Consider the following 21,789-nt stretch of genomic DNA (forward strand, 5'->3'; position numbering starts at 1 on the left):
CTTCTAGGCATGTTAATGCAGCACTAGAAAGCAGTGTTAATCTCCTTCAGGAAGACAGACGCCTAAATCTTGAGAACCCGAGCTAGAAAACCTTGTTTCATTGAGACACTGGGCAATTCAGAGAGGTACAAGTGGCGAGAGGAAGATGTTCTTTTTTTTAACTCACCCTACATCACTTTCTGTATCCATTGCAGTTTCTAGCTCTGCCGCACCCTGTGTTCAGCTTTTCCCTACCCCTTCCCTTTGCAGTTCCCAGTGAGTGCATGCAGCCCTGCAGAAATGCAGCTCTGGACTGTAAAAGAGCTGACTTTAACCCCGGTGCTCTGGGTATTGGGCTGGGCTCGCCGAGCTCCTGGCATCCGGCAGAGGGCAAGCGAGCTAAGAGAGCAATCCCGTCTCTGCAATCCCTCCTGCGTTGCTCACATCAGGCCCAGAGCAGCAAATCCAGCAAATTGCTCAGGAAAGATTCTTTGGGATTGTTTTGGGCTCTCAGCCGACAAGATCACATTATCGAACCCCGTTTTTTTCCCCTTTTCACCTGGCTGCACCTTCCCACTTCTCCTGCCCAGTAACACCATATTTTATTCTTTGCTACACTGGAGTCCTGATTGGTACTGGTATAATCTTATATTCAAAATTCTTAGCTATTTTTCAGCCTTCCTAATGTGGCTAGATACAAGAAGTATTTTTTGTATGGTTTTTGTTCCCTATGTCTGTTTCCTGCTGTTTTGGAAGACATCTTCCTCTTTTTTTTTGGTCCACTTCGGAGCACAAGCCCTTGGATCTTGAAAGGTAATTCCCTGGAAGAGCTGCTGTTTTCCCAGCCTGCCTGCTGTAAGCAAGGAGCAGTTCTGCCAAAACTTTGCACAAACATTGCTAAAATTGTGCCTGCTGCTCCTTTACAGCTATAGTGCATCCATACATTCATGTTGTTACCTGTTACTGTTCCAGCTGGCAGGCATACAGTCCCACGCGCTGCAGGACAGAATTTCCCTAATCAAGTCCCCTTTTTTCTGGGGCTGTGCACTGTTCACCTTTAGACCTGGCTGAGGTTTAAGATTTAAGATTTAACCAGCAAATTAATAAAAAAAAAGCAAGCTTGAAGTGAAGCAGATATTTCTGTCTTTTTTTTGGGGGGGTGGGGGGGGAATGTTCTCTCTTTGTTCTCAGGACAGATTAGTGTTTGTGCATTATCAAAGTGATTTAAAGTGTGGTTCAACTCTCAAAAGGCACTGCAGAAAAACAGCACCAGTTGTTGTGCATTTGCTTCCTTTGAAGGGTCGGAATTGGGCTGTACTTGCTGCAGGCTGGAAGAGTTAAAAATGCTGTAGGAAATCATGTACTCATTTGCCTTTTAATGCCTGTAGTGCACAGGCTCCTAGTTCTCATGGGCTCTTCTGAAAAATCCCAGTAAGGAAGGTAAGTAGGCTTTACTCCAGCTCACAGCTGTTATGGTAGGTAAAAATGTAACCAGTTTATTGCTTAAAATAAGGGCTGTGTTTTCTATTGACTGCTCCCCATACACCCCTGCAGCTAAACCAGCGGTGCCCGCTGGGACAGAGTGACCCATGGGAGAGGCAGGTGCTGGAGGAGATGGATGGATCCAGCACAGCGCAAGAAGTGGTCTAGCAGGTTCTGGCTGGGGGGCTATCTCAAAGCCAGGGTGTTGCACAGGGTTCAGGGAGGTAGATTTGGACCCTTTCTTTTAGAGCTGGTGGGAGAGGGAGGAGAACCTGCATTTGCAGAAGACTCGTTAGAAAACAGCTCTCTCTGGTGGGATGGGTTTCATCTGGAGTCTGCGAGAGACAATAAACAGGAAGTCCCACAGTGACATTTTTATTGAGCTTTGCAGAGTGAGACTGTGCTTAAAAGCCAAATTTAGTTTACTTGAGTGGGAGCGTCTTCAGTTTTAATGTCCACTTGCTTTCAAAGCAGTGTGATAGAGCTTGGCTCATGCAGCTCCAATGTCCAGGCAAACCCATGATCTGGATCCCTTTTGCTATCTTCCTAAAAGTCCTCTGCCCTTCCATTGGGCTCTGTTGGTGCTCCTGCTTTGAGATCTTAGCTGTAGTGTTTTTGTGAAGGGTTAATTAGCAAGCTGTATTTTGCAGCAGAGATGACATTTTAAGGTTTAAGTAGCTTTGTACAACAGGCCAGTAAAATATTCTTGGAAATAGACACAGAGCTATAAACCTAAAATCATGCTCCACTGCTGAGTGAGACACCAGAATCTTTAATGAAAGGTCTGGTTAATAACTAGCATGTGATAGCAAGTGATGAGAAGAGGCTGTGGGTTGGGTTTGTTCAACATGGAGAAGAGAGGGCAAGAGCTTATTGCTGTATTTGACTCTCTGAAGGGAGGGTTCAGAGAGGATGGAGCAGGTCTCTTCTCAGAGGGGCACCACAAAAGGACAAGAAGCAATGGGGACAAGTTGCTGCGAGGGAAGTTCTGTCTTGATAAAAAGAAAATCAGTTCACAGGGAGAGTGGTTTAGCCCAGAGAGGCTGTGGGATCCCCATCCCTGGACATATTCAAAACTGGACTGGAACAGACCCTCAGCAAACTTTTCCAGTTCTGAAGGGGAACTTGGGAGGTCTCTAGTTGAACCCTCTGCTTTGCATGACATGCTTGCTTGTGGGGGGATCTCCAGGAGATACTGGTTTGTGGAGTCACCAGAGGACCTTTTCTTGGGGTGGAAGGAATATACAGCCTTGGGCAGTGGTGGCCCATCCTTGCTACTTTTGTCACGCATTTTCTTTGGCAGGGTATCCATGTCAGCAAGGAAATGGAGAGCTTGTTAGTCCAGCTCCTCTGTGTAACAGGAATCAGTGAGGGTCCAGAGCAGCAAGCCAGAAATGAGCAGTGGTGCTTGGCAGAAGGTTGCAGAAGAGGTCTTGCTAGTGGGCTGCAGGTCACTGCTTGTGTTCACAGGCTGGTACATATCAACATACTGAAGAAATTGAAAGACTCGCTGCCATGGGAGTGTCCTGCAAGGGGAAAGCCACCTGCCAGGCTGCCTGGCTGTCTCAGCAGGGCTGCAACAGTGCAGAAGGGTTCATCGCGTTACCGTGGAGTGAGATCATTCAGATCACCTCCTCCCACACCTGCCTTGACAGGTAGTGTGCTTTAAAGCATATGATTAAATATTCTGAGTTGAGGCTCTGTGTTTTTCTGCTGGCTTCTTGGTTAAGAACTGTTATCAGTTGAACAGCCGTGGTGCTCACCAGAGATTTTCATCTGTAGCTGCTAGCAGAAAAGGATGCTTTTATACAAAGTTTGCTCCTCAGTCTTTCTCCTGTGCTGTTGCTGAGGAGGGCAAGGGGTTTTGTCTGGAGGCAGAAAGGCAGAGCTGATGCTGCCCCATGTTGCCCTACAAGTGATCTCTGCCTGTACCACTGAGCAGGGACAGAGGTGGGACAGAGCTTGTCTGAGGCCAGGGGAGCTGTGGGATGAGGACCTGTTTCTGCAAGATGCTCCGTCCCTCGGCCACATCTCCAGAAATTAGTCAGACCCAAGAGAGGTGCAGACACAGGAACAGGGAAATGGGACTGGGGAAATTCTTGTTTTAAGAGTTGGTAGGGGGTCAAAGGCAGGACAGCCCTGTGTGCTCCCTAGTTCTGGAGTAGCTCCTGTTCCTCAACAGTCAGGAGATTGCAGGGACCTGGGGTTTGCTTTATGTTAGAGGTAAATATCAATGCACCGTCAAATACTTCTCTTGCCCTAGGAGAGCTCTGTGCTCTGGGGTAGGGTCTGAATGGGTTGTCTTGTCCCCAGCCAACACGAGACTGTTCCCTATATTCTTTCCAGTACTTGTTTTATTTGTCCCAGGAGATGAATACAGTTACTTCCCTGAGGAGGCTTTACATAGACAGCTAAAGACCAGCAGCTGGAGTCTTTTCTTGACGTGTAGTTGCACCACACTTTCCTTTCCTTCATCCTATTCCATCCAAGCACTTTCTGTGGGCTCATGTAAGCAATCACTGCTCCTCCTGGGGCTGCAGCCCCTTTCCACTCCATTCCTGCATGCAATGTTGTTACTCAAAGCAGTATCCCAGTGTGGTGCCTAGGAAAGAGCCATTTTCTCTCCTGAATAGGTTCTCCAAAGCTGTTATTACTTTTCCAGCAGCAAATACAAAGCAAGTGGAAATGTTGGCTGATGCTGCTAATGAAATTCTTAAACATCTACGTGTGCTTTGAAATGTTTTCATCCCGCTGCCCTGCTCAAGGGGTACTAGACACCAAGGGAAAGCCTGTCAATGTAAATGTCAAAGGGACTTAGGGTTCTCATATTTCTCAGGGGGATCCTGCCCATTTCCTATTTCCACTCTGTCACAGGGCTGGGAGGCTGTTCTAGCCCTCTCCAAGGGGCTGGACCCTCTAGCATCTGGGCTTACTGAAACAAAGGGATTCTGAATCTAACTTTTATCTGTGGATCTAAATCCCCATGGAAACCAGGGCACATATTGGAAGACTCAGTAGGTGTAAGCAATGTGGTGGCTCTTATGCCCAGGCCTGTGAGTTTGTGGGAGGGAAATCAGGGTTGAGTGGCCTGGAGAGGGAAGGTCCCTGAGACCAGAGAAGCAAGTCCTCAGGTAAGAAGCTAGGGCTTTTAGCCACCAAACCCAGAGAGTATTAATTCCCGTTCCCTGTAGGTTAGGGCTGGAATTTTGTGATGTCTGAAAAGGTACTGAAGTTTTGTGTCTTTGCAAAGAGGTCACCTTCTGCTGATATCCTGAGGACTGCAACTGGGAAACTGTAATACAGAAGCTGTGGGTAGTACCAGGTCCTTTAGCCATCCAAGGCCCACTTCAAACAGAGATTTGTTTAAAGTAGGAATAGCTCTGCAAAGATGTGCTGCTAACTTGGACTACGATATGGTCTCTTCCTTCCCCTCCCTCAGCTACATCTCCTTCATCCTTGCCAGGTCCTCTTCCAGCAGCAGTTAACCCTGGTACCTGCTGAAGTCAAGGACAGTCTCCACACAAATCCCCTCTGCTCTTGTTTTATTATCCCTATAAGCTGAGTCACTGTACCTGACCAGCGTAGGTCAACGTGTAACCCTTTCTGTATCACCTCCTCCTGGTCAGCTGCTTGGTTTCAAACTGCTTTGTACACCTGAGACTAATGAAAGGATCTTTGAGGGATGCTTGGGGATGAGCGAGGCTTTGGCTACCAGGGTGTCCAAATCCACAAGCCTCTGCTACGCATGGCAACTGCATACCACACAAACTCATGACACCCTGCCTCCCTCCTCTGCACCCTTGCTGGAGAATGGCGGTGCCTAGGAGACCTGCAGATATGAAGCACCTGGCCCCTGAGCCTGAAAACCACCACTGCTTTTTGCCTTCCAGCTAATGGGTGGTTTTAGCTCTCCTAATCTCTAATCAGTGCTGGAGAAACCTAAACAAACTAGCCTGGACCACTCCAAAGCACTTGTAATTACTGGATCAGGCTCATAGATAACGCATTTAGGGCTGCTCTAAAAACATCTCAGATAGGGTAAATGTAAAGAAAGTGGCCTATAATTGACCTGCTGACATTTGAACTCCGGCCAGGCTGATGCACCTGGGGAAAACAATTTGAGGATGGAGAGGGGGGCCTGGGGCATCAGGCAGATTCAGGCCTACCTCTAAGCATGACCTGTGGAGCAGACTGGAGCTGCAGGAGCTCGCGGGGTACCTGTGCTCCTCGCACCGGAGCCAACCAAGCTCCTAAGAGCAAGTGCTGAGGGAATAATGAAATGTGCTGGATGAGGTTGGGGGTGGTGGTGGTGTGGGGGGTGGGACAAGAGGCTGAGGTGTAACCACAGAGCAAACAAAAGCTAGTCACCACCAAGAGCAAAGGCTGGAGGGCAGGGACAGGCAGAGGGTGTGCTGCGGAGATGTGCAACAACCCAGGTGGTACAGCTCTGTCCCTGCCTTGTGTGAGCAGGGGGAGTGTTCAGAGCCTCCTCACTCCTCCAAGAGAAAAAATATGAGCTTCATTTCAGATGAGAACCATTCCTGCTTCCATGTTCAACCACTTCTGCTGACCAAGCCTGGTGGGTGGGCAAAATCTGGTCTTGCACCACTTGAAACTTAGCTCCCTCCTGCATGCCCTGGCAGCACAGGGCAGCACAGGTTTGCAGCAAACCTCTGGGCACCCAGCCCTGAGAAGGAAAAAGAGGTGATGCTGGCAACTTATTTCTGGGCCATACTTTTATTTCCTTGAAGGTTGCCATTTTCAGCATGATTGCCTTGCAGAGCAGCTAGCACTGTGGGCAGGCTGGATCAAGTGGACCTTGCAGTGTCTCCCTCAGCTCACTCCCACCACCCCATTTCAGTGGCCTCCTGTGGCCAGGGGACAAGGTGGTGTGGGGGCTGGACCGTCAGGGACCTATAGTCCTAGGGAGCGTGTAGGGAGGGACAGGGAGCCATTTTCCAAATGCCAGCTTAGGGAAGGGGAGCTGGGCTTGTGGTTGGTGTAGGATTTCCCCCCAAGAGTGTGTGAGACGGGGATCCAGCCCCCAAAGCTCTGGCAGCATGCTTGGCCTGCTGCTGAGAGTAAAAACGTGCTGGCTGGCAAGGGCAGGTCATCACCTGAGACCATGAACACACATGTCTTGTGAAGAGACTTGGCGTTGCTGTAATTGGATTTTAAGGGTAGTATGTTCCATTTGAGGGGGAGCCCCAGTCCCCCCTGCAGAGGGCAGGGATCAGGGCAGAGCTCCTTCTGTCCCCACTATCGACTCACCCTGACCTTGGGCATATCCCTCTGCCACCACCTGGGGAGGGACGGGGGTCAGGGAGAGCAGACCCCTTGCTGTCCCACCCTGATGTGCTTTGCAGTGAGTCGGTGGCAATGCCCAGGTCCCAGCCCCTCAGTGAACTCATGGCCAAAATTTGCAAAATCTCCAGAGAGAGAGCAAGGTGCTGGCCACCAAATACTCACATCAGGCCCAGCATGTATCCTTGCAGCCTTCCCTTCCACATCACCAGCCCCTCACCATGCCATCTCTGGGTCATGGGAGGTTTTCTCCAGCACTTTATGTCAGTCTATTGAAAAGGAGGCCTTTAAAAATAAGACAACTGTTTTATTCTTCTTTCCTCTTCTGTTTTTTTTCTTTCTTTCCCCCCTCCCCCCCATTATCCTGCAGGCTATAAATGAGGGAAAGGAAAATGCAGGAGGACACATTGTTTTCTCCCCACACACACCCGGAGCTGTAAACTACTTCTTAATCACTGGGAGCAAGAGGATCTCAGTGCTGGGCCTCCACTTTTTGTTTGTGAGTTTATTTTTCCTAATTCATCCTTGACAAAGGACAGAGCCATAAAAGAATCGACCAGCACGTCTGTGGGAAAAAACTGCCCTGAAAAGGGTCGGAGGAATACTGTAGCATTTCCAAACAATTCCAAGGGCTAAAGCCTCTGTGAGATGCAGCTTCAGCTATAACTTGCCTTTCTAGGAACAAGCCTACATCTGTTTGGCAATGCCATATTTCGTAGGGTAAAATAAACCCTTGAGAACAAACAGGCCAGCTTATCCAGAGGGGTAAATGCCTGGGAACAGAGCTCACTTGTTAATCCTAAAACTGTCAGCAAAGACCCACTGGAGAAATTATAGCTGGCCACGGGCACTCAAGCTGTTTTCTCTCTGCCTCCCCGCCTCCCCCCATCCCCACAACAGCTGTAAAATCTTCTTTATTGTTCTGCTCGAGTTGGAGAGCGGCACAGAGAGGTCTCCTGGCTGAGGGCTGCAGCAGCAGGGGCAGGGGGAATCTGATCCATTGTATCTGCACCGGCATTATTGCTTCGGTGGCGGACAAAGAAAATGATGGCGATAAAAGAAGGAGAACAGCCCGAGCACCTACTAAAGAGGCATATGAACAGGAAATCCTGGCTCATTCCCACATCTGAGCTGCGTACGGTTTCTTTCCCTCCAGGATCATTATGTTTAATGTCCTCCTGCAATTCAGGCAGCTGAGCCAATGGAGCCCCTTCCCTCCCCCTCCCTTCTCCCTTCCCTTCTCTCATCAGATTTCGAGCCCTCCCTGTGGAAAAATGATTTGTGCACAAGCAGCCTACACAACGGTGCTCATAAGGAATTTGCCCCTGCCAGGAGTTATTAATGACAGCCCGGTAAATGCCCCCAGCAAAACGGGCCGCTGCAAGCATCAAGTGCGTGTTGAAAAATCGGGTTTAAATCGTCCCTTGGGGAATGACCTATTGGCCACCTAAAAAAATGCAGGATTGGTTTGCTGTATAATTAAGTTCAGGCCATCTCTTGTGCTTACACATGCAGAAACCCAGATGTCAGTTTGGTACGAGTCAAAGTGCTGGGCTGCTTTTAAAGCACCAGGAGAAGAGACAGACTGTGGGGGCATAACATTTGCCACTGGAAGAAAACCTACTTTGAATACTTGGAATATTTAACTGACTGCAACAGATAATTAGCCAAACCCTCTTACGCCTCCAAATATAGATTCATTAGTCATATGAAAATATCTCATTGGAACCAAATGTGAGTCATTAGTGAAGTCAATGGCAGATCATAAAAAAGGTACCGAGAGCCTCCTTCCCCCATCCCCGAGAAGTCGTGAGTGTGCGGTGAAAATAATTCGTTCCATTTTCTATTTAACATCTGCTGGAAAATCTGTTTTAAAGGGAGGCTTTTGAGGGGCTGATTGTGTGCAGGGCTGTGCATCCCGTTTTCCCACTTTGCAATTTGTGGGTGTAACGAATGCAAAGTCTGTGCTGGGCTTTTTTCTGTATATATTTTTGTTTTTTTGTCTTCTTGATGAGATTTCCTTGAGTCACTCGGGCTAAAATTTGGGTTCTGTAATACAAAAAGGGATTCTGTAACATGAAGTGGAATAAAAATATCTTTGTTATTTGATCCTAATTTCAGAGGAACATTTTTGTTGGCTTGGAGTTTCGGAGTCCCCTATGCTCAGGACAATAAGTGCTGCAAGCAGCAATGAGTGCTGCTGCCACAGGGACCCCAAAAGTAACTGGAATCCTCTGGAAGTGAAATGGGGGTGGTTAAAATTACCACCCAGCTTGAGCGAGGTGCTAACAAGCAATGGTACGTTTTAAAAAGTGAAGCAAATGGGCAGCTTTTTCGCGACAAGGTATCTGCAGTGTGATGGGCAGCCAGAGGAAGGAACCATGCTTGATAAACTCTTGTAAAACCCAGGTTATTGTTTGGGAAGACCCAGGGACCGGGATGGGACGGCGTGCTTGGTCCCAGGATGTATCACAGGGATTTCACGGAGCGTGCTGAATGCCGCAGACCATCGTCCCACCCTGCGCTCGTCAATCCCACAAACGAACATGTTGTTGTGTAACTCCAGGGCCGTGAGTAATCCTGTGCTGAAAGTTGTGCCGCACAAGTCATCAATAGCAGCATTCTGCATTTTTCTTAATTTGAAGTAAACAAAAGCAAACCAACAAAAAACTACAACAGCAAATGTTAACTTTAAGCGCCCCAAAGCTGACATTCCCATGGCTGAAGGAACTCAGGCTGCCTCAGTGCCTGACTTTAACCATACAGCCCCACAATGACATTAACCGAGTTTTCCACCTCCGTTAGCTTGGTTGCATTCCCTTGATTTGTTGTTATTATCTTTTGTTGGTGAAAAAAAGCTACCTCAATGTAATACGCCTTGCACTTAAAATCCCCCGTGTAGCCTGTGACAGTCAGGCAGCAGGGAGAGGAGTGTGATAGGATTTGAAATGGGTATTTCACACCCAAACCCCAAAGCCTGGAGAGCTCTGCCTCTGCACTCCACGTCGTAACCCGGCTTTTGGGCACCCTCATGGGGCAGTGCCGCAGGGGAGGCGCTGAGCCTGCTGCAGGTGGCTTTGGTCTGGGAGTGTAAATGTCCTGTGGGGAGCCAGGCTGGAGATGCAGGCAGCCCTGTGGCCATGGAGCCCTGCGTCTCCAAGGGGGCTCACCCGATCTCAGGGTCCTGCTCCCATGGAGGCAGGGTGGCTCCTAGGCCCAGCATTTGGTGGGAGGCTGGATGGCACGCTCAGAGACATGGTGTGAATTTTGGGGTTGTCCTGAGCAGGGACAGGAACTGGACTCAATGATCCTTGTGGGTCCCTTCCAACTCAGGGCGTTCTACGATTCTATGGTGGGACTGACCCGGAGCCCAGGTTTTGCCCCCCACCATCCCCATGGTGGGACCTGCCTGAAACGTGGTTGCTCGTGTCTGGCCTGACACTTTTGGGGCAGCCGGGTGACAGTGGGCCCCCACCTGCCCCCCAGCCCCCTCTTGGCTCTCTCTGGGGGTGTGGAGATCACTCAGTGTGTGTGTCTCCCCCGGCACTGGGCGTCGCCGCGGGGCAGGACCCCAACCCTCTTATGGGGTAGGATCTCCATCCCTACCTGCACTCCAGTACAATGGGTGTGTCTCTGTGCGGCAGGCCCCGACCCCCCCCGGGTTTGCCCCCCTCTCCCCTTTGGGGTAGTCCCGACCCCCGCGGGGGTGGGGGGGGTGGGGGGGCGGGCGCGGGGGCGGCTCTAGGACCCGGCGGCGCCGCGGCGCGCCCGTCCCCGCCGCTCTCCGCCGCTCTCCGCCGGGCTCCGCGCCGCGCCGCTCGGCTCCGCTCCCCTCCGCGCCGTGCCGCGCCGCGCCGCGCCGTGCCGCGCCGCCGGGGGGCCGAGCGGCGTGTCCACCTGCCGGCCCCGCCGCCCGTCAGTCCCGCCATGACTCTCGGCGGGGTCGGTCGCGGCGGCGCGGCGCGGGCCGCCTGGCCGCGGCTGCTGGTGGCGGCGGCGGCGGCGGCGCTGGCGCTGGCGGGGCCGGCGCTGCCCGAGGTGCTGTTCCGCTGCCCGCCCTGCACGGCGGAGCGCCTGGCCGCCTGCCCCCCGGCCGCCCGCCCGCCCTGCCCGGAGCTGGTGCGGGAGCCGGGCTGCGGCTGCTGCCCGGTCTGCGCCCGCCTGGAGGCCGAGGCGTGCGGCGTCTACACGCCGCGCTGCGCCGCCGGCTTGCGGTGCTACCCCGACCCCGGCGCCGAGCTGCCCCTGCAAGCCCTGGTGCAGGGACAGGGCACCTGCGCCCGCCGCCGCGACACGGCCGAGTACGGCGCCAGCGCCGAGCGCCCCGCAGGTGAGCAGCGCCCGGCACCGGGGAGCGCGGGTCAGGCGCGGCGGCACGGAGAGGGGGGCACCGAGCGCCCCGGGAAGCGCTCCGGAGCGGGAGTCGGCGGCGGGTGGTGCTGGGGGACCGGGCGCTCTGCACCGCGCCGCGGGCACCGGGCACCGGGCACGGTGCGTCCTGCGCTGCGCAGCGGGCGTGGGGCACTCGGCACCCCGCACCCGCGGCCGAGCGACGGGGGCAGCCGCGGGGCAGCGGCGCACCGGCACGTCCGGGAGACAAAGGGATCCCAAAGGGGATCCTCCGGGGCAGAGGGACCCCTCGGGAGGGCAGGGAAGGGGGATCCCTGCGGGAGAGCGGGAGAGAGAGCGTCCAGGGAGGCACGAAGGGGGCAGGAATGAGAGGGGCGCTGGAGGGGGCAGGGGCGTGAGTGCATCCCTGGCGGTGCGGGGGAAATGGGGTGTTTGGGGGTGCAGCTCTCCCGGGGGTTAGAGAGGTTTCCTCGCACGGGGCAGGAACCCCAGGGGTGGGGTGCAACGGGGGGGGGGAATACAGGTACGGCCCCGGGGGCGGGCAGAGTGGAGGTTGGGGTCTTCTAGAGAAGAAAACCCATGAGGGCTGATAAGGGTGAAGTTCGGGGAGATGCAGCTGAGGGGAGGAGGCGTCCTTCGGGGAGCAGAAGGAGGGGGAGGTTCAGATTTGGATTTGGTGGGGGAGTAAAATCACCTTGGTGGGTGACGGATGCCCCAAAGATACAGGGAGGCACGGTGTGGGAGGCCCGTGTGCCGCCTGGAGGGAAGGGGGTGGCTGAGGGGCTGCGGGGGCCCTGCCTCGTGGGGAGCCCGTTCCCTACGGCTGCCTTGCCAGCAAAGCCCACCTCGGAGCTGGGGTGGCCGCTGCCGGCTGCTGTGGGGGCCCCGGCCCTCTCCACTGCCCTGGTCCAGGGGAAGAGGAGCGTCCCCCAAGGGCACAGCCCCGAGGGCAGGGCCGCCAACAGGCTCCTGACCTGCTGCTGCGGTTGCTGTGAGAGGGAGCGCTCCTGGGGATGCTGGTACGGCAGATCTCGGTTTTGTTAATGCCTCCTCTCCCTTGCGATCGCCCACAAGCTCTTTCCCTTTCTGTGGAATGTTGAAAATTGCCGAATCAGGTCTGGAGTAGAAATCAGCACCTTCTCCTTTGAAATCACCCCTCCTTGACTTCTGCCTCCTTGCTGGTTTTGCTCCCCTGGCTAGGACTGGGGCTCTGACCCTGTTTGCATAACTAGTTCAGCAGCACAACTTTGAATTCCCTCCCTTCCCTCTTGTTCAGCCTTTATTTAAAAGCACTCTACACCGGGCTGTACGTCTGGGCTTCGTTCCCTGGGAGGATGGGAGCGCCGCCGTGTACCTGCGCACGCTGCTCCGGGTACCTGCGCATGCTGCTCTACTCGAGGGGGAGAGATGGAGAGAGGAAAGTGAAGAAAAACCAGCCGCAGGGGAAACCTTGCACGTTGCAAACAGCTGCTTCTGTGCAGCCAGGCTGTGACTGCTGCGGTCCCCACTCCTGTCCCCACTCCTGTCCCCCCTCCTTTGCTCAGCTGCGGAGGGCTGTGGAGAGCCGGGATTCTGGAGAACACATTGATGTGAAATCTTGCTTGACTACAGAATATGAGTGTCAAGGGAGTGAATTTTATACTCTACAGAAGAAGCCAAGGGCATTTAGATTTAAGGAACCTGGCGCTGACTTCCAGGCTTATGCTTTTACAAGAAGTTGGGGGGTAGTGGTGGAGAACATTGCAGTCATGGGTTGAGAGGTGATTTTCTGAGTTAATGCTGCTTTTTTTTTTTTTGCTTTTATGGACTTTATTTCAGAATTATGTTACTTCACTAAGTGTTTTGCTTGACTTTATTAGCTTTGTTCCTTTACAATGGATGTGATTTATTTGACCGTATCTCTGTGTGTAATACACAGACACGTAAATAGCACAGTTTAAGAACACTTTAATGTATGTGGTGCTCTGTAATGTCCATAGGGGGTGAATAATAAAAATACTGGCACATCCTTAACCAGCGTGATGTGAAACATGCAGCTGGAATATTCACAGTCGAGCATGTCTTGGCAGAGGAGCTTGGACATCCAGAAAAGGGTTTGCTCTCGTCAGATTACAAAACTTTTAACAGGTTCTTGTAGCCATTAGGAAAAAAAAGACCCCAAAACCAAAACAACCAAACCCACAACAAAAACAAAACCTGAATCTGCCAGCTTCACTTGATACTCTTCTGTTCAGACTTGCATCATTGCTTCCATCTGCAGCGTTCCTGCAAAACATATATGAGGGAGAGCTTGCTTTTCGTTTAAAGCAGTGACAGGGAAAGCAGTCTGGCACCTGAAAGAGCAGGGATTGGAATTCCCTTTCAAATGCTGATGTCAAGCTAGTTTCAAGAGTGCCCCGAGAGCAGGTTTTTGCCTGCAAAAGGCAGGTGTTACGACTTTTTTTTGTTTTTTTTGTTAATGTGCTTAAAGGTATTTGCCCTTTTCCCCCTTTCCAGCTTGAAAAGGTTCCTTTGGCTGATTCAGGGCTGGAATGCAGAGCTCGTGCTATTCCTAAATTAAGAGGTTGGCAAGTTTTTTTGTCCCTGATGAGAGGCAGAAGGATTGCCCAAATGAAACAAGGAATAAAACTCTGCAAATTCTCCTGCTGTGGCTCCAGCATTGTTTAGTCTTCCACTTAGGTCTGTAAAGCCAATCCTGAAATTGTTGTAGGCGGAAAGTAACATAAACCACCATGTAGCTAGGAAGCAGGGGATGTTGCTCATTGCACAAGAGGCTTTGGGTATTTTGAAGATGTTGGGAATGTCGGAACAAAATAGCAGCAGTCTGTGGAAATCAGGCTGAGAACTTCTACCCCCCTCCCCAGGGAGGCGAGTGCACAAACTCCCACCGATGGTGGGAGCGAGACGGAGGCTCAGCACCTCCAGGGATCAGGGCCTCTGAAATAGTTTTGATGCCGCCGGACCACACTGTTTTACAGTTTATTTAAGGTCATCACGTAACAAACTTTACGTACTGCTGACTGAAACTGCCTGAACTGGGGACAGAGGGTTGTTATCGTGTGCATGAAGCTCACGGAGAGTTCATGCCAGTCTCGAGTATGTTTATTCTTTCAGCACCTCACCAAGATCGACACGCTGTTTTACACACAGGGAGCAGAGTGAGGACTGTCTGCACATCGTGTTAGGAGTCTGCATCCTGGCAGATAATGTCACAGTCCTCGATAGGCACCTTCTCTCCAAGCAGGTCTAGGGTGGCCCAGAACCAAATGGGTCCTGGAGTCACAACGTGCTTTGAGAGGCATTTCAGGTAGTGTTGGGGTCTCTCGGTCTCAGTCAGTCTCAGCCAGAGGATGGGAATACTGCCTTCTGCTTTGGCCATGGAAAACTGGAATCATGGGCTTGTGTGGTCTTGTCCAGCTGCCAGCTGCACCATCCCTCTTCCTTCATTCTGCTGGGTTTAGCTCTCTCTTTGGGTCAGAGTAGGCTGGCTCAGGATCTAACCCTGCAGAAAGCCAGTCCCAGGAAACAAGTCAATGATTTTCTGTCAGATCAGTGGCCTGAACTGGCTCAAGGTGCAGCAGGGTGGGTGCCAGTGCTCCTCAAAGGTGGGAACTTGTGCTAGGAGGTGTAGCAGGGCAGGTCTTAGCAATGTCAGCAAAATGTCCTAGTCTTGCCTGAATTATGAGAATAGCTGAAGAACGTCTATTTTCTCCTAATGGAGACAAGGTCCTAGGAACAAAACTCTGAAAAATAAGGCTCTCGAGCCACTGTTCAAAGCTGACCAGTTAAGGGAATTTTTTTTCTTCCCCTTTGCCTGTGCAGTTCAGTTGGGTTTGTAGTATTGTTTTATTTTGTTTGTGGGATATTTGTACTAATTTGGTCGGATTCACCTCTGAACCCACTGAAGGCTATTGAGACCTGCTTTGGAATCTCACTTTTTTGTTAAAACAAATGTGGGGTTTTTTTTCAGCCTATGCCAGTGCAAAGTAACCTTTCCAAAGGGAAAGAGAGCTGTGCAAAGGATGCAGCCGCAGGCAAACTTGAACTTGCAGGGCTGAGATTGCCTCATTTACCTGGTCAGGGACTCCCCTTTGAACTCCCACGATACAAAAACAGTGTCAAAATAGTTAACTGTTAAAAACAGAGCTCGTTTTAGCATCTAGCTAAAATCCTTATTTGGGTAGCCCCAAATGCCACACATCCTTCCTTAAGGGTCAAATGTGAAAACCTCCGTTTCCCCTTGGCAGGCAGCTGCTAAAAGACAGTTTAATGTATTGCTCCAAAACACAGAAGACTCTGAGGTTGGAGGTAGCATAATGTAAGTGGAATTTTAACAGCAACTTGAAAACCATGCCAGTAATGCTATGAGTGCATTTTTCACATTCACTTAACTGCCAGGAAGGCTTCTGCTTTTCTCCTGCTTTTATAAGGAAATGAAGCATCCATCATAATATGCATGTGCATGTGTGTATCTGTCCTTCCACCCCCACAACTTCTGACCCCATCAGTCAAATTGGCCAGATCTAGCACAGCAGTGGCGGTCCCAAAGGCACCGTGTTGCTAAAAAGTGGGTGAAGGGTAGAGGAGAGCCAGGCTATGAGCATCCCCCTCGCCCCATGCTAGATGCCTTTTGAGGCAGAAGCGTATGAGCAAGAGGGAGATTAGTTACAAGCGCTGCAACCAGGTGTCAGCCTGGCTTATGCAAGTATGGACATTACTAGATATCACAGAAGCCAACTGCAAGAACCAAATCCACAGGAGCATGTTAATATGTCCACAGCCACTACAGAAGCTTTGCCCAGGCTAAGCCAAATGTCTGCAGAGCTCCTCGCCATGGAATAAATTTTTAAAAGTGAAATGCAATTAATAACAGCTCTAAGGATGATTCGTGATTGAAAAAAACCCACACAGCTCATCTGTCCTTGCTGCCTCTGGGGCTTTGCCAGTAGGTCGACCAGGTGTCCAAGCTCCTTCACCTGTGTCTGGTCAAGAGCTAATCTGGTCGGACCCTGGGTAATCTTTAAGTATTAAGACAATAAATAACACCTTGTGGAGCAGCTTCTCGAAAATAACGCTACCCCCTGACCCAGTCCCACTTGAGGTTGCTGTAGGGGGAGTGATGGTGGTGTGAAAATGGTGGTTTGGAGGGAAGGGGAAGCCTGGGAAGATTTCAAGGCTCTCGCCCAAAGGAGAAATGTGTTTTCATGCTGTCCTTTGGCAAATGATCTGTTTCCTTCTTGCCCTTTGCAGTTGTTTCCTTTCCTCTGCGTTTCAGGCTCATACTCGCTGAGCATGGTATTTGTCAAGGGAACAGCAAGAAGCCCAATCTGTGAGAAAGTCCATGTCGTTTGTTTTATCCACATCCAGGAATTGAGCCGAGATAAACAACTCAGGAGGCAAAACAGTGAAAACTGGAATGCGAGAGGTGTGTCTGTGTATGGCTCTGCACTAGACCTGGCTGCAGTATAAGCTGGGGCTAATTTATGTGTCCAATAGGCGGCTGTCGCTGTTACCCACAAAGAGGACTGGATTTGTGAAGGCAGGGTTTCATCCCAGTGGCCAGCAGCACTCCTGTACCTGTTTTTCCTGGTCACCTATTCAGCACTAGTGACCTGGGAAGAACAACAGTTTCCTTGGTAGATTTTTTTTGTTTCTGCTTGGATTGGGCAATTCCAGCTTTCTGAGCGTGGTCACAGTTGCCTTCCCTGCTGGGGCTCTGATTCCTTCAGGGACAGTCTTTTGCTTTAGGCAGACAGAGTAAGGAGGTGGCCAAGGTAAAATGTAAAGATGCTTTTAAAGCATTTCTGTTATGGGAGAAGGGCTGAGCTTGGTGGTGTACTGAGCTTCCAGGTGTAAGAATTGCTGGTTTCTTTCCTTAAATCAGGGTAAAATACATAACTTCAATCCGGTGGCTGCTTAGAAGATGCCTTCTGCATTGGAGGGATGCAAAGCCATTGCCATTGCGTGCGCTTCCATTATTGCTTCCACCCATCTTCACCCCTGGCTTGCTTTTGGGGAGGTGCTGCCTGAATCAGTGCGTGTGTGGCCGCTTTTGAGGACATCCTTTGGCAGCACATATTGAACACATTGGGCTTGGCTTTCCAACTTGTCCTTGCTGACTGTTTGCATTTGCCAGAGGAGGCAGGTTTGTCCTCAGTGGAAAAGCGAGGCTTTACCAGATGGTATTAGCCTTGTGGAGAAAGCTGCGTTAGGGCCCCATGTCTGCCTGGGGGAGGGAGTTGTGTTACGTGACCCTTTGCTGTGTACCATGCAACAACATGCTGCTTTGTGGGTGCCGAGCGTGCTGTGTGATTTGGAGGCTAACCGTGGTGCGTGCTCCTGGTGTGGACTCAGGAGAGAAGGAAAAATCCTTGCTGGAGGTCCTAACATGTTGTACAGATTATTCATCCCATCTGAGCTGATCTCATGGCAGTTGTGCCCTGCTCCCTCCCTGTCCTTGTGCACATCCTTGTGCTCCGTCACACAGGTCTTGCTCCTTGTCTGGACCTTGGATAAGCCATGACAGGCAGTAAATCCAACAAAATCTTTACTTTTCTGGAAGGATGAGTTTTCTGCTGATTTAGCCGATTGCAAATCCAGTTTTATTATTGTTTCCACAAAGACAAACTACCTTCAGCAGACCCAGTCTCTGACTGAAACATCCTTGCCCACCTTCAGCAGTCAGTGGCAGCAGGCTGAGAGGTGTTTCTCATCCATGAACTGGACAAGTGTGACCTCATTAAACGTGCGAGTTGACATCTAATTACAAGTGACCGTGATGTGGTGGTTATCCTGGGCAAAGGCTTAAGAGAAAGGGGTTAATGCACAGTTATCAGAGATTTGCTGCAGCCCAGCATTTGACAACTTATTGTAACCACATTATTGATTGTCTTCTGTTCAGTGTTTTGCCCCACATTTAATTTAGCTAGATACCAGTAGGAAGGTAAAGTCTCTTCCTGCATTAATCTATGGTAGAAATAAATTGTTTTAGAAAGGAAAGGGTCAGTGATCACGTGCCTTTATAACCAGCTGGAATACTGGGAAAGATCAGGTCACTTTTATAAGCCTTAAACTATCCTTTGACATTGCGGCTTTTATTCTGAAGAAAGCTGCACTGTGCCTCTTGGCTGGTAAGGGAACAAGTTCACTGCCTGGTGCTCTCTGTAGTCAAAGATCCCATTAATTCTGCCGGCCGCAAGGAACAATTTCTTGGTATTTCATTCTGGACTGTAATTGAGAGTGACACAAAGCGCTGGTGGGAATTGGACCGTGTTGAAATCCCTGCTTTTCCTTACAATTTTCTGCAGATAAACCAGCTCAGGTGGGATAAGGGGATTTCTAATGCTCTGCCCTGGAAATTAATAATGTCTCCAACACCTTACTTGCTGGAGGCAATTTTAGAGAGGAGTTTTTGTGCCTCCTTGAAGCTTGTCCTTGTAGCCAAGTGATGCAGGATACCTACAACAGTGCTGTTCCAGTCACTTGCATGGCATTGTCTGTGGGAGAGTCCCTTAGCCTTCTAATGTAGGGAAAATTCATTAAGCTTTGCCCAGTACTTCTACTTGAGACCACAGCAAGATTTCCCTGTAAGATCTTGCTTTTCAGACTTCATCCGTGGCAGTCTGTTCTCTGCTCTGCTGGCTAGTTGTAGAAGACCCAGTCCATGTTAATGGACTTCTCTTGGCTTGATGAGGAGGTTGTCTGATAACCTTCTCATGTTTTCCTCTTGCTGTTTTAAAACTAGAAAAGGGTGGGTACCTGAGGTCCATATCCCAGGAGTTCTTGATGTTCAGTCTGGAGTGACTAGCGGGTGCAGTGAGTTGTTGAAGGTGGTTTTTGTGGTTTTGGGCACCCTCCAAGACCTTTTTGATACCTCCAAAGATTAGTTGTGTGTCCCTTGGTACACTATCTCCTGTAGGGTAGGGACCACCCTGTATGTTAGAAGTCCCAAATTTTGCTCTTGAGGGGAGCAGGACAGATCCTGAGCCGGCCCAGTGAAGAGCAGAGGCAGTGAAACTGGCCAGAATCAGACCTTTTTTTGCATCTGGAAGGTTGGTTGGGGGTCATTTTCTACTTGAATCAGGAGTTTTTGTCTGCGGTGCTTGGTGTGCCATTTGGCTGTGAGCTGAGCCGGGGGGAGACACAGGGTTTGTGACCAGCGTGATGGCAGCCCTCCCACACAGCCCATGTGGAAATGCTCGTCTCCTGTTGCTTTCAGCGGGTGAGTGGCTCACCTCCATCTGGTGCTGTTTCATCTGGCACTTCAAAAGCAAGCAAAAATGGGGAGAGGAACCCAGGTTTAGCAAAGAGGAATGGCACGAGGAGGAAGGGCAGGAGGGGTGGCTGGCACGGGGCTCCATCCTCTGCACCATTGGAGCCCAGGGCTCATGCTGGGTCTCTGCCCTGTAGCCCAGCACAGATGTGGAGCTACAGAGGCTGTGGATAATCTGGGGTGTCTGGCTTGGGGGCTTTCTGAGGTGCCTGGTTTGTGTCTTCTGGGTCCTGGCCACTGGGAGAGTTTGGTATGGGGTTGTAGGATCAGGGTGGTTGGCCACTCTGGTGTCTCTGTCAGCAGTGAGGCTAACCCAACAGCCCCGGGGCTTTCCGTGGCTGTTTTCTGTTCCTCCTGGTCCTCTTAGTCACCCTGCAGTGTATTTGCTAAAGACAAATTCTAGTTACATCAGTGAATTACGTATTGCTTCTTTGGGACACTTGTCAGGGGTGCTGCAATCCACCCTCCACACAGTAGCTGCTTTGCTCTTCTAGGTTTGCTGCTGAAGCAGTGCAAGGAAAATGCTGAGTGATTAACACTATAATGAATCTTACCACTGCTTCCTGAAAGTTGGAAGAACTGCTCCAGGCTCCATCTCAGGCTCTGACAAGGTAGCTCTTAGTCCAGCTGGTTGGACTATGTATCTGTGATGGAACCTTCCCCCTGTCTGCACTGCTGGGCTCCAACAGCTGTTCTTTTGCTAGCATAGTACCACCACTAACCAAGGGCCATGAGTTTGATACAGTCCCTGATGTGTAGAGGGCGCTTTCCTTTCTTCTGAACATCATATGAACCGGACTGATATAATGGCAGGGAAATCACTGCTGCACCATCTTGATCTGACTGTGGTATGAATGGACAGGTAAATCATCTGCCAGGATAGAAATGGACGAGGAGGCCTAAGGCAATGGGTGGCTATGGTAGGGGACCTCTTCCTTTGGCCATGGTGAACAGTACTGCCTCCACACCTTGTGCAGAGGTTGTTTTGGGAGGATTTTGTTTAGACTATTAGAAATCCAGGTTGTTACTGATAGCCCATTACACAGGACATTTGGGGCAGAAGGTCTGGATTTCTAGTGGTGTTCATCCATTCCTGGGAGTGGATGGTGAAACAGCACTAGAGGTGCTGTTTAGAGGCTAACCCTCTAACCCATCACTGAATTTAAAGAGCAGTCCAGAACTGGGGGAGAAAAATGAGACTATGGCAAAATGGTGCCTTCTTACACAACAGGTCAGCTCCCTGTGGGTATTCTGAGTCATTTTGTTGTTGTTGATTTTAGTGACTAAAATAAGTTTTATTCCATGCTTTTTTTCCCTGCCAGACCCCGGAGACCCTGTCACCCCCAGCTTTCAGGGAGTGAGACAGATTCCATTAATTCTTGTGCATTATTGAGGGATTTCGGTTGATGAGATTCTTGCCTGGAATTTCTCTGTGGAGGAGCCCAGCTTCCCACTGCCTGCAGATGGGACCCAAAAAGCTCAGCCTCCTAGCACGCTCAGCTGGGTGGTGGGAGTACAACTTCTGATGTCTCCAGGACAAATCTGGTACCCTGCTCCCTTCAGGGCACCTGTCACTGAGAGCATTGCCAAAGCTGGGCAGGTGGAAACGGTTGGCCCACAGAGCTTTGAATAATGTTGAACTGCCTGATTTGGCCTGATTTTGGAGGTCTAGACCTCTGTGCACGACTGGGGCATGCCTGGTCTGGGGGCACTGGGAGAAATTTGGCACGGAGCGAGCCCTCTGAGGCAATTGTTTTGTTTAGTAAAACTCAGTCTGTGGGAGTCGGTGTGAGGAAATAACAACATCCACTTTGGTTTCTGCAGTCTCTGTCCCGGGGGCCGGCCGGCTGTTGCAGGAGACCACAAGAATCCTGCTTGTGACCACAGCCAGATTAATGGCCATTTTGGCAGCTTTTCAGGAGTGAGGAATTTGGCCACTTTCACAATAATGGCTAGAAATTCCACATGAATTAATTAGTTTTATTACAGGACATGTCCTTCCTGCTCCTCCAGGGCTGCCTGAAACACTGAACTCATTACATGAAGATATGAAAATAGTACTAAAAATAAGAACTGGTATCCCAAGCCTTTGTGAGGAAACACGCAGGGTATACTGACATCCTCCACCAGAGGTGCTTCCCAAGCCATGGCTTTCGGCCAGATGAGATCTAAACCCACATTTTAGATCAATTACAGCCACTAAAACCTCAGCCTGCTCTACAAGGGTGTCTTCTCACAGCCTCTTTGCCCCTGCTCAGCTTAAGCCATTCGTCTAGGTTTCTTAATTGCCCCCACAGTTTCAGTGTAATGCAGTGTTCAGATCTGACCCTTGGATGTTGCACAGTGGAGACTGTGCACCTTCAGCCTCCTCTCCCCCATGGGATGGGTTTCCATAGCACTGT

At 50.7% G+C, this 21,789-nt stretch overlaps 1 protein-coding gene across 1 annotated transcript in view; it reads left to right on the plus strand.

The window, feature by feature from the left end:
- The first annotated feature begins 10,538 nt into the window (after nt 1–10,538).
- The window catches only part of IGFBP2 (insulin like growth factor binding protein 2), a 64,067-nt gene continuing 52,816 nt past the window's right edge, over nt 10,539–21,789 (plus strand). Inside the window, exon 1 of the mRNA XM_075093132.1 lies at nt 10,539–11,095. Coding sequence (XP_074949233.1) covers nt 10,693–11,095 — 403 coding nt within the window. The 5' untranslated portion in view covers nt 10,539–10,692. The remainder of the gene's footprint in view (nt 11,096–21,789) is intronic.

The sequence above is a fragment of the Phalacrocorax aristotelis genome, chromosome 5 (genome assembly GCF_949628215.1).
Source record: "Phalacrocorax aristotelis chromosome 5, bGulAri2.1, whole genome shotgun sequence".
Lineage (NCBI taxonomy): Eukaryota > Metazoa > Chordata > Aves > Suliformes > Phalacrocoracidae > Phalacrocorax > Phalacrocorax aristotelis.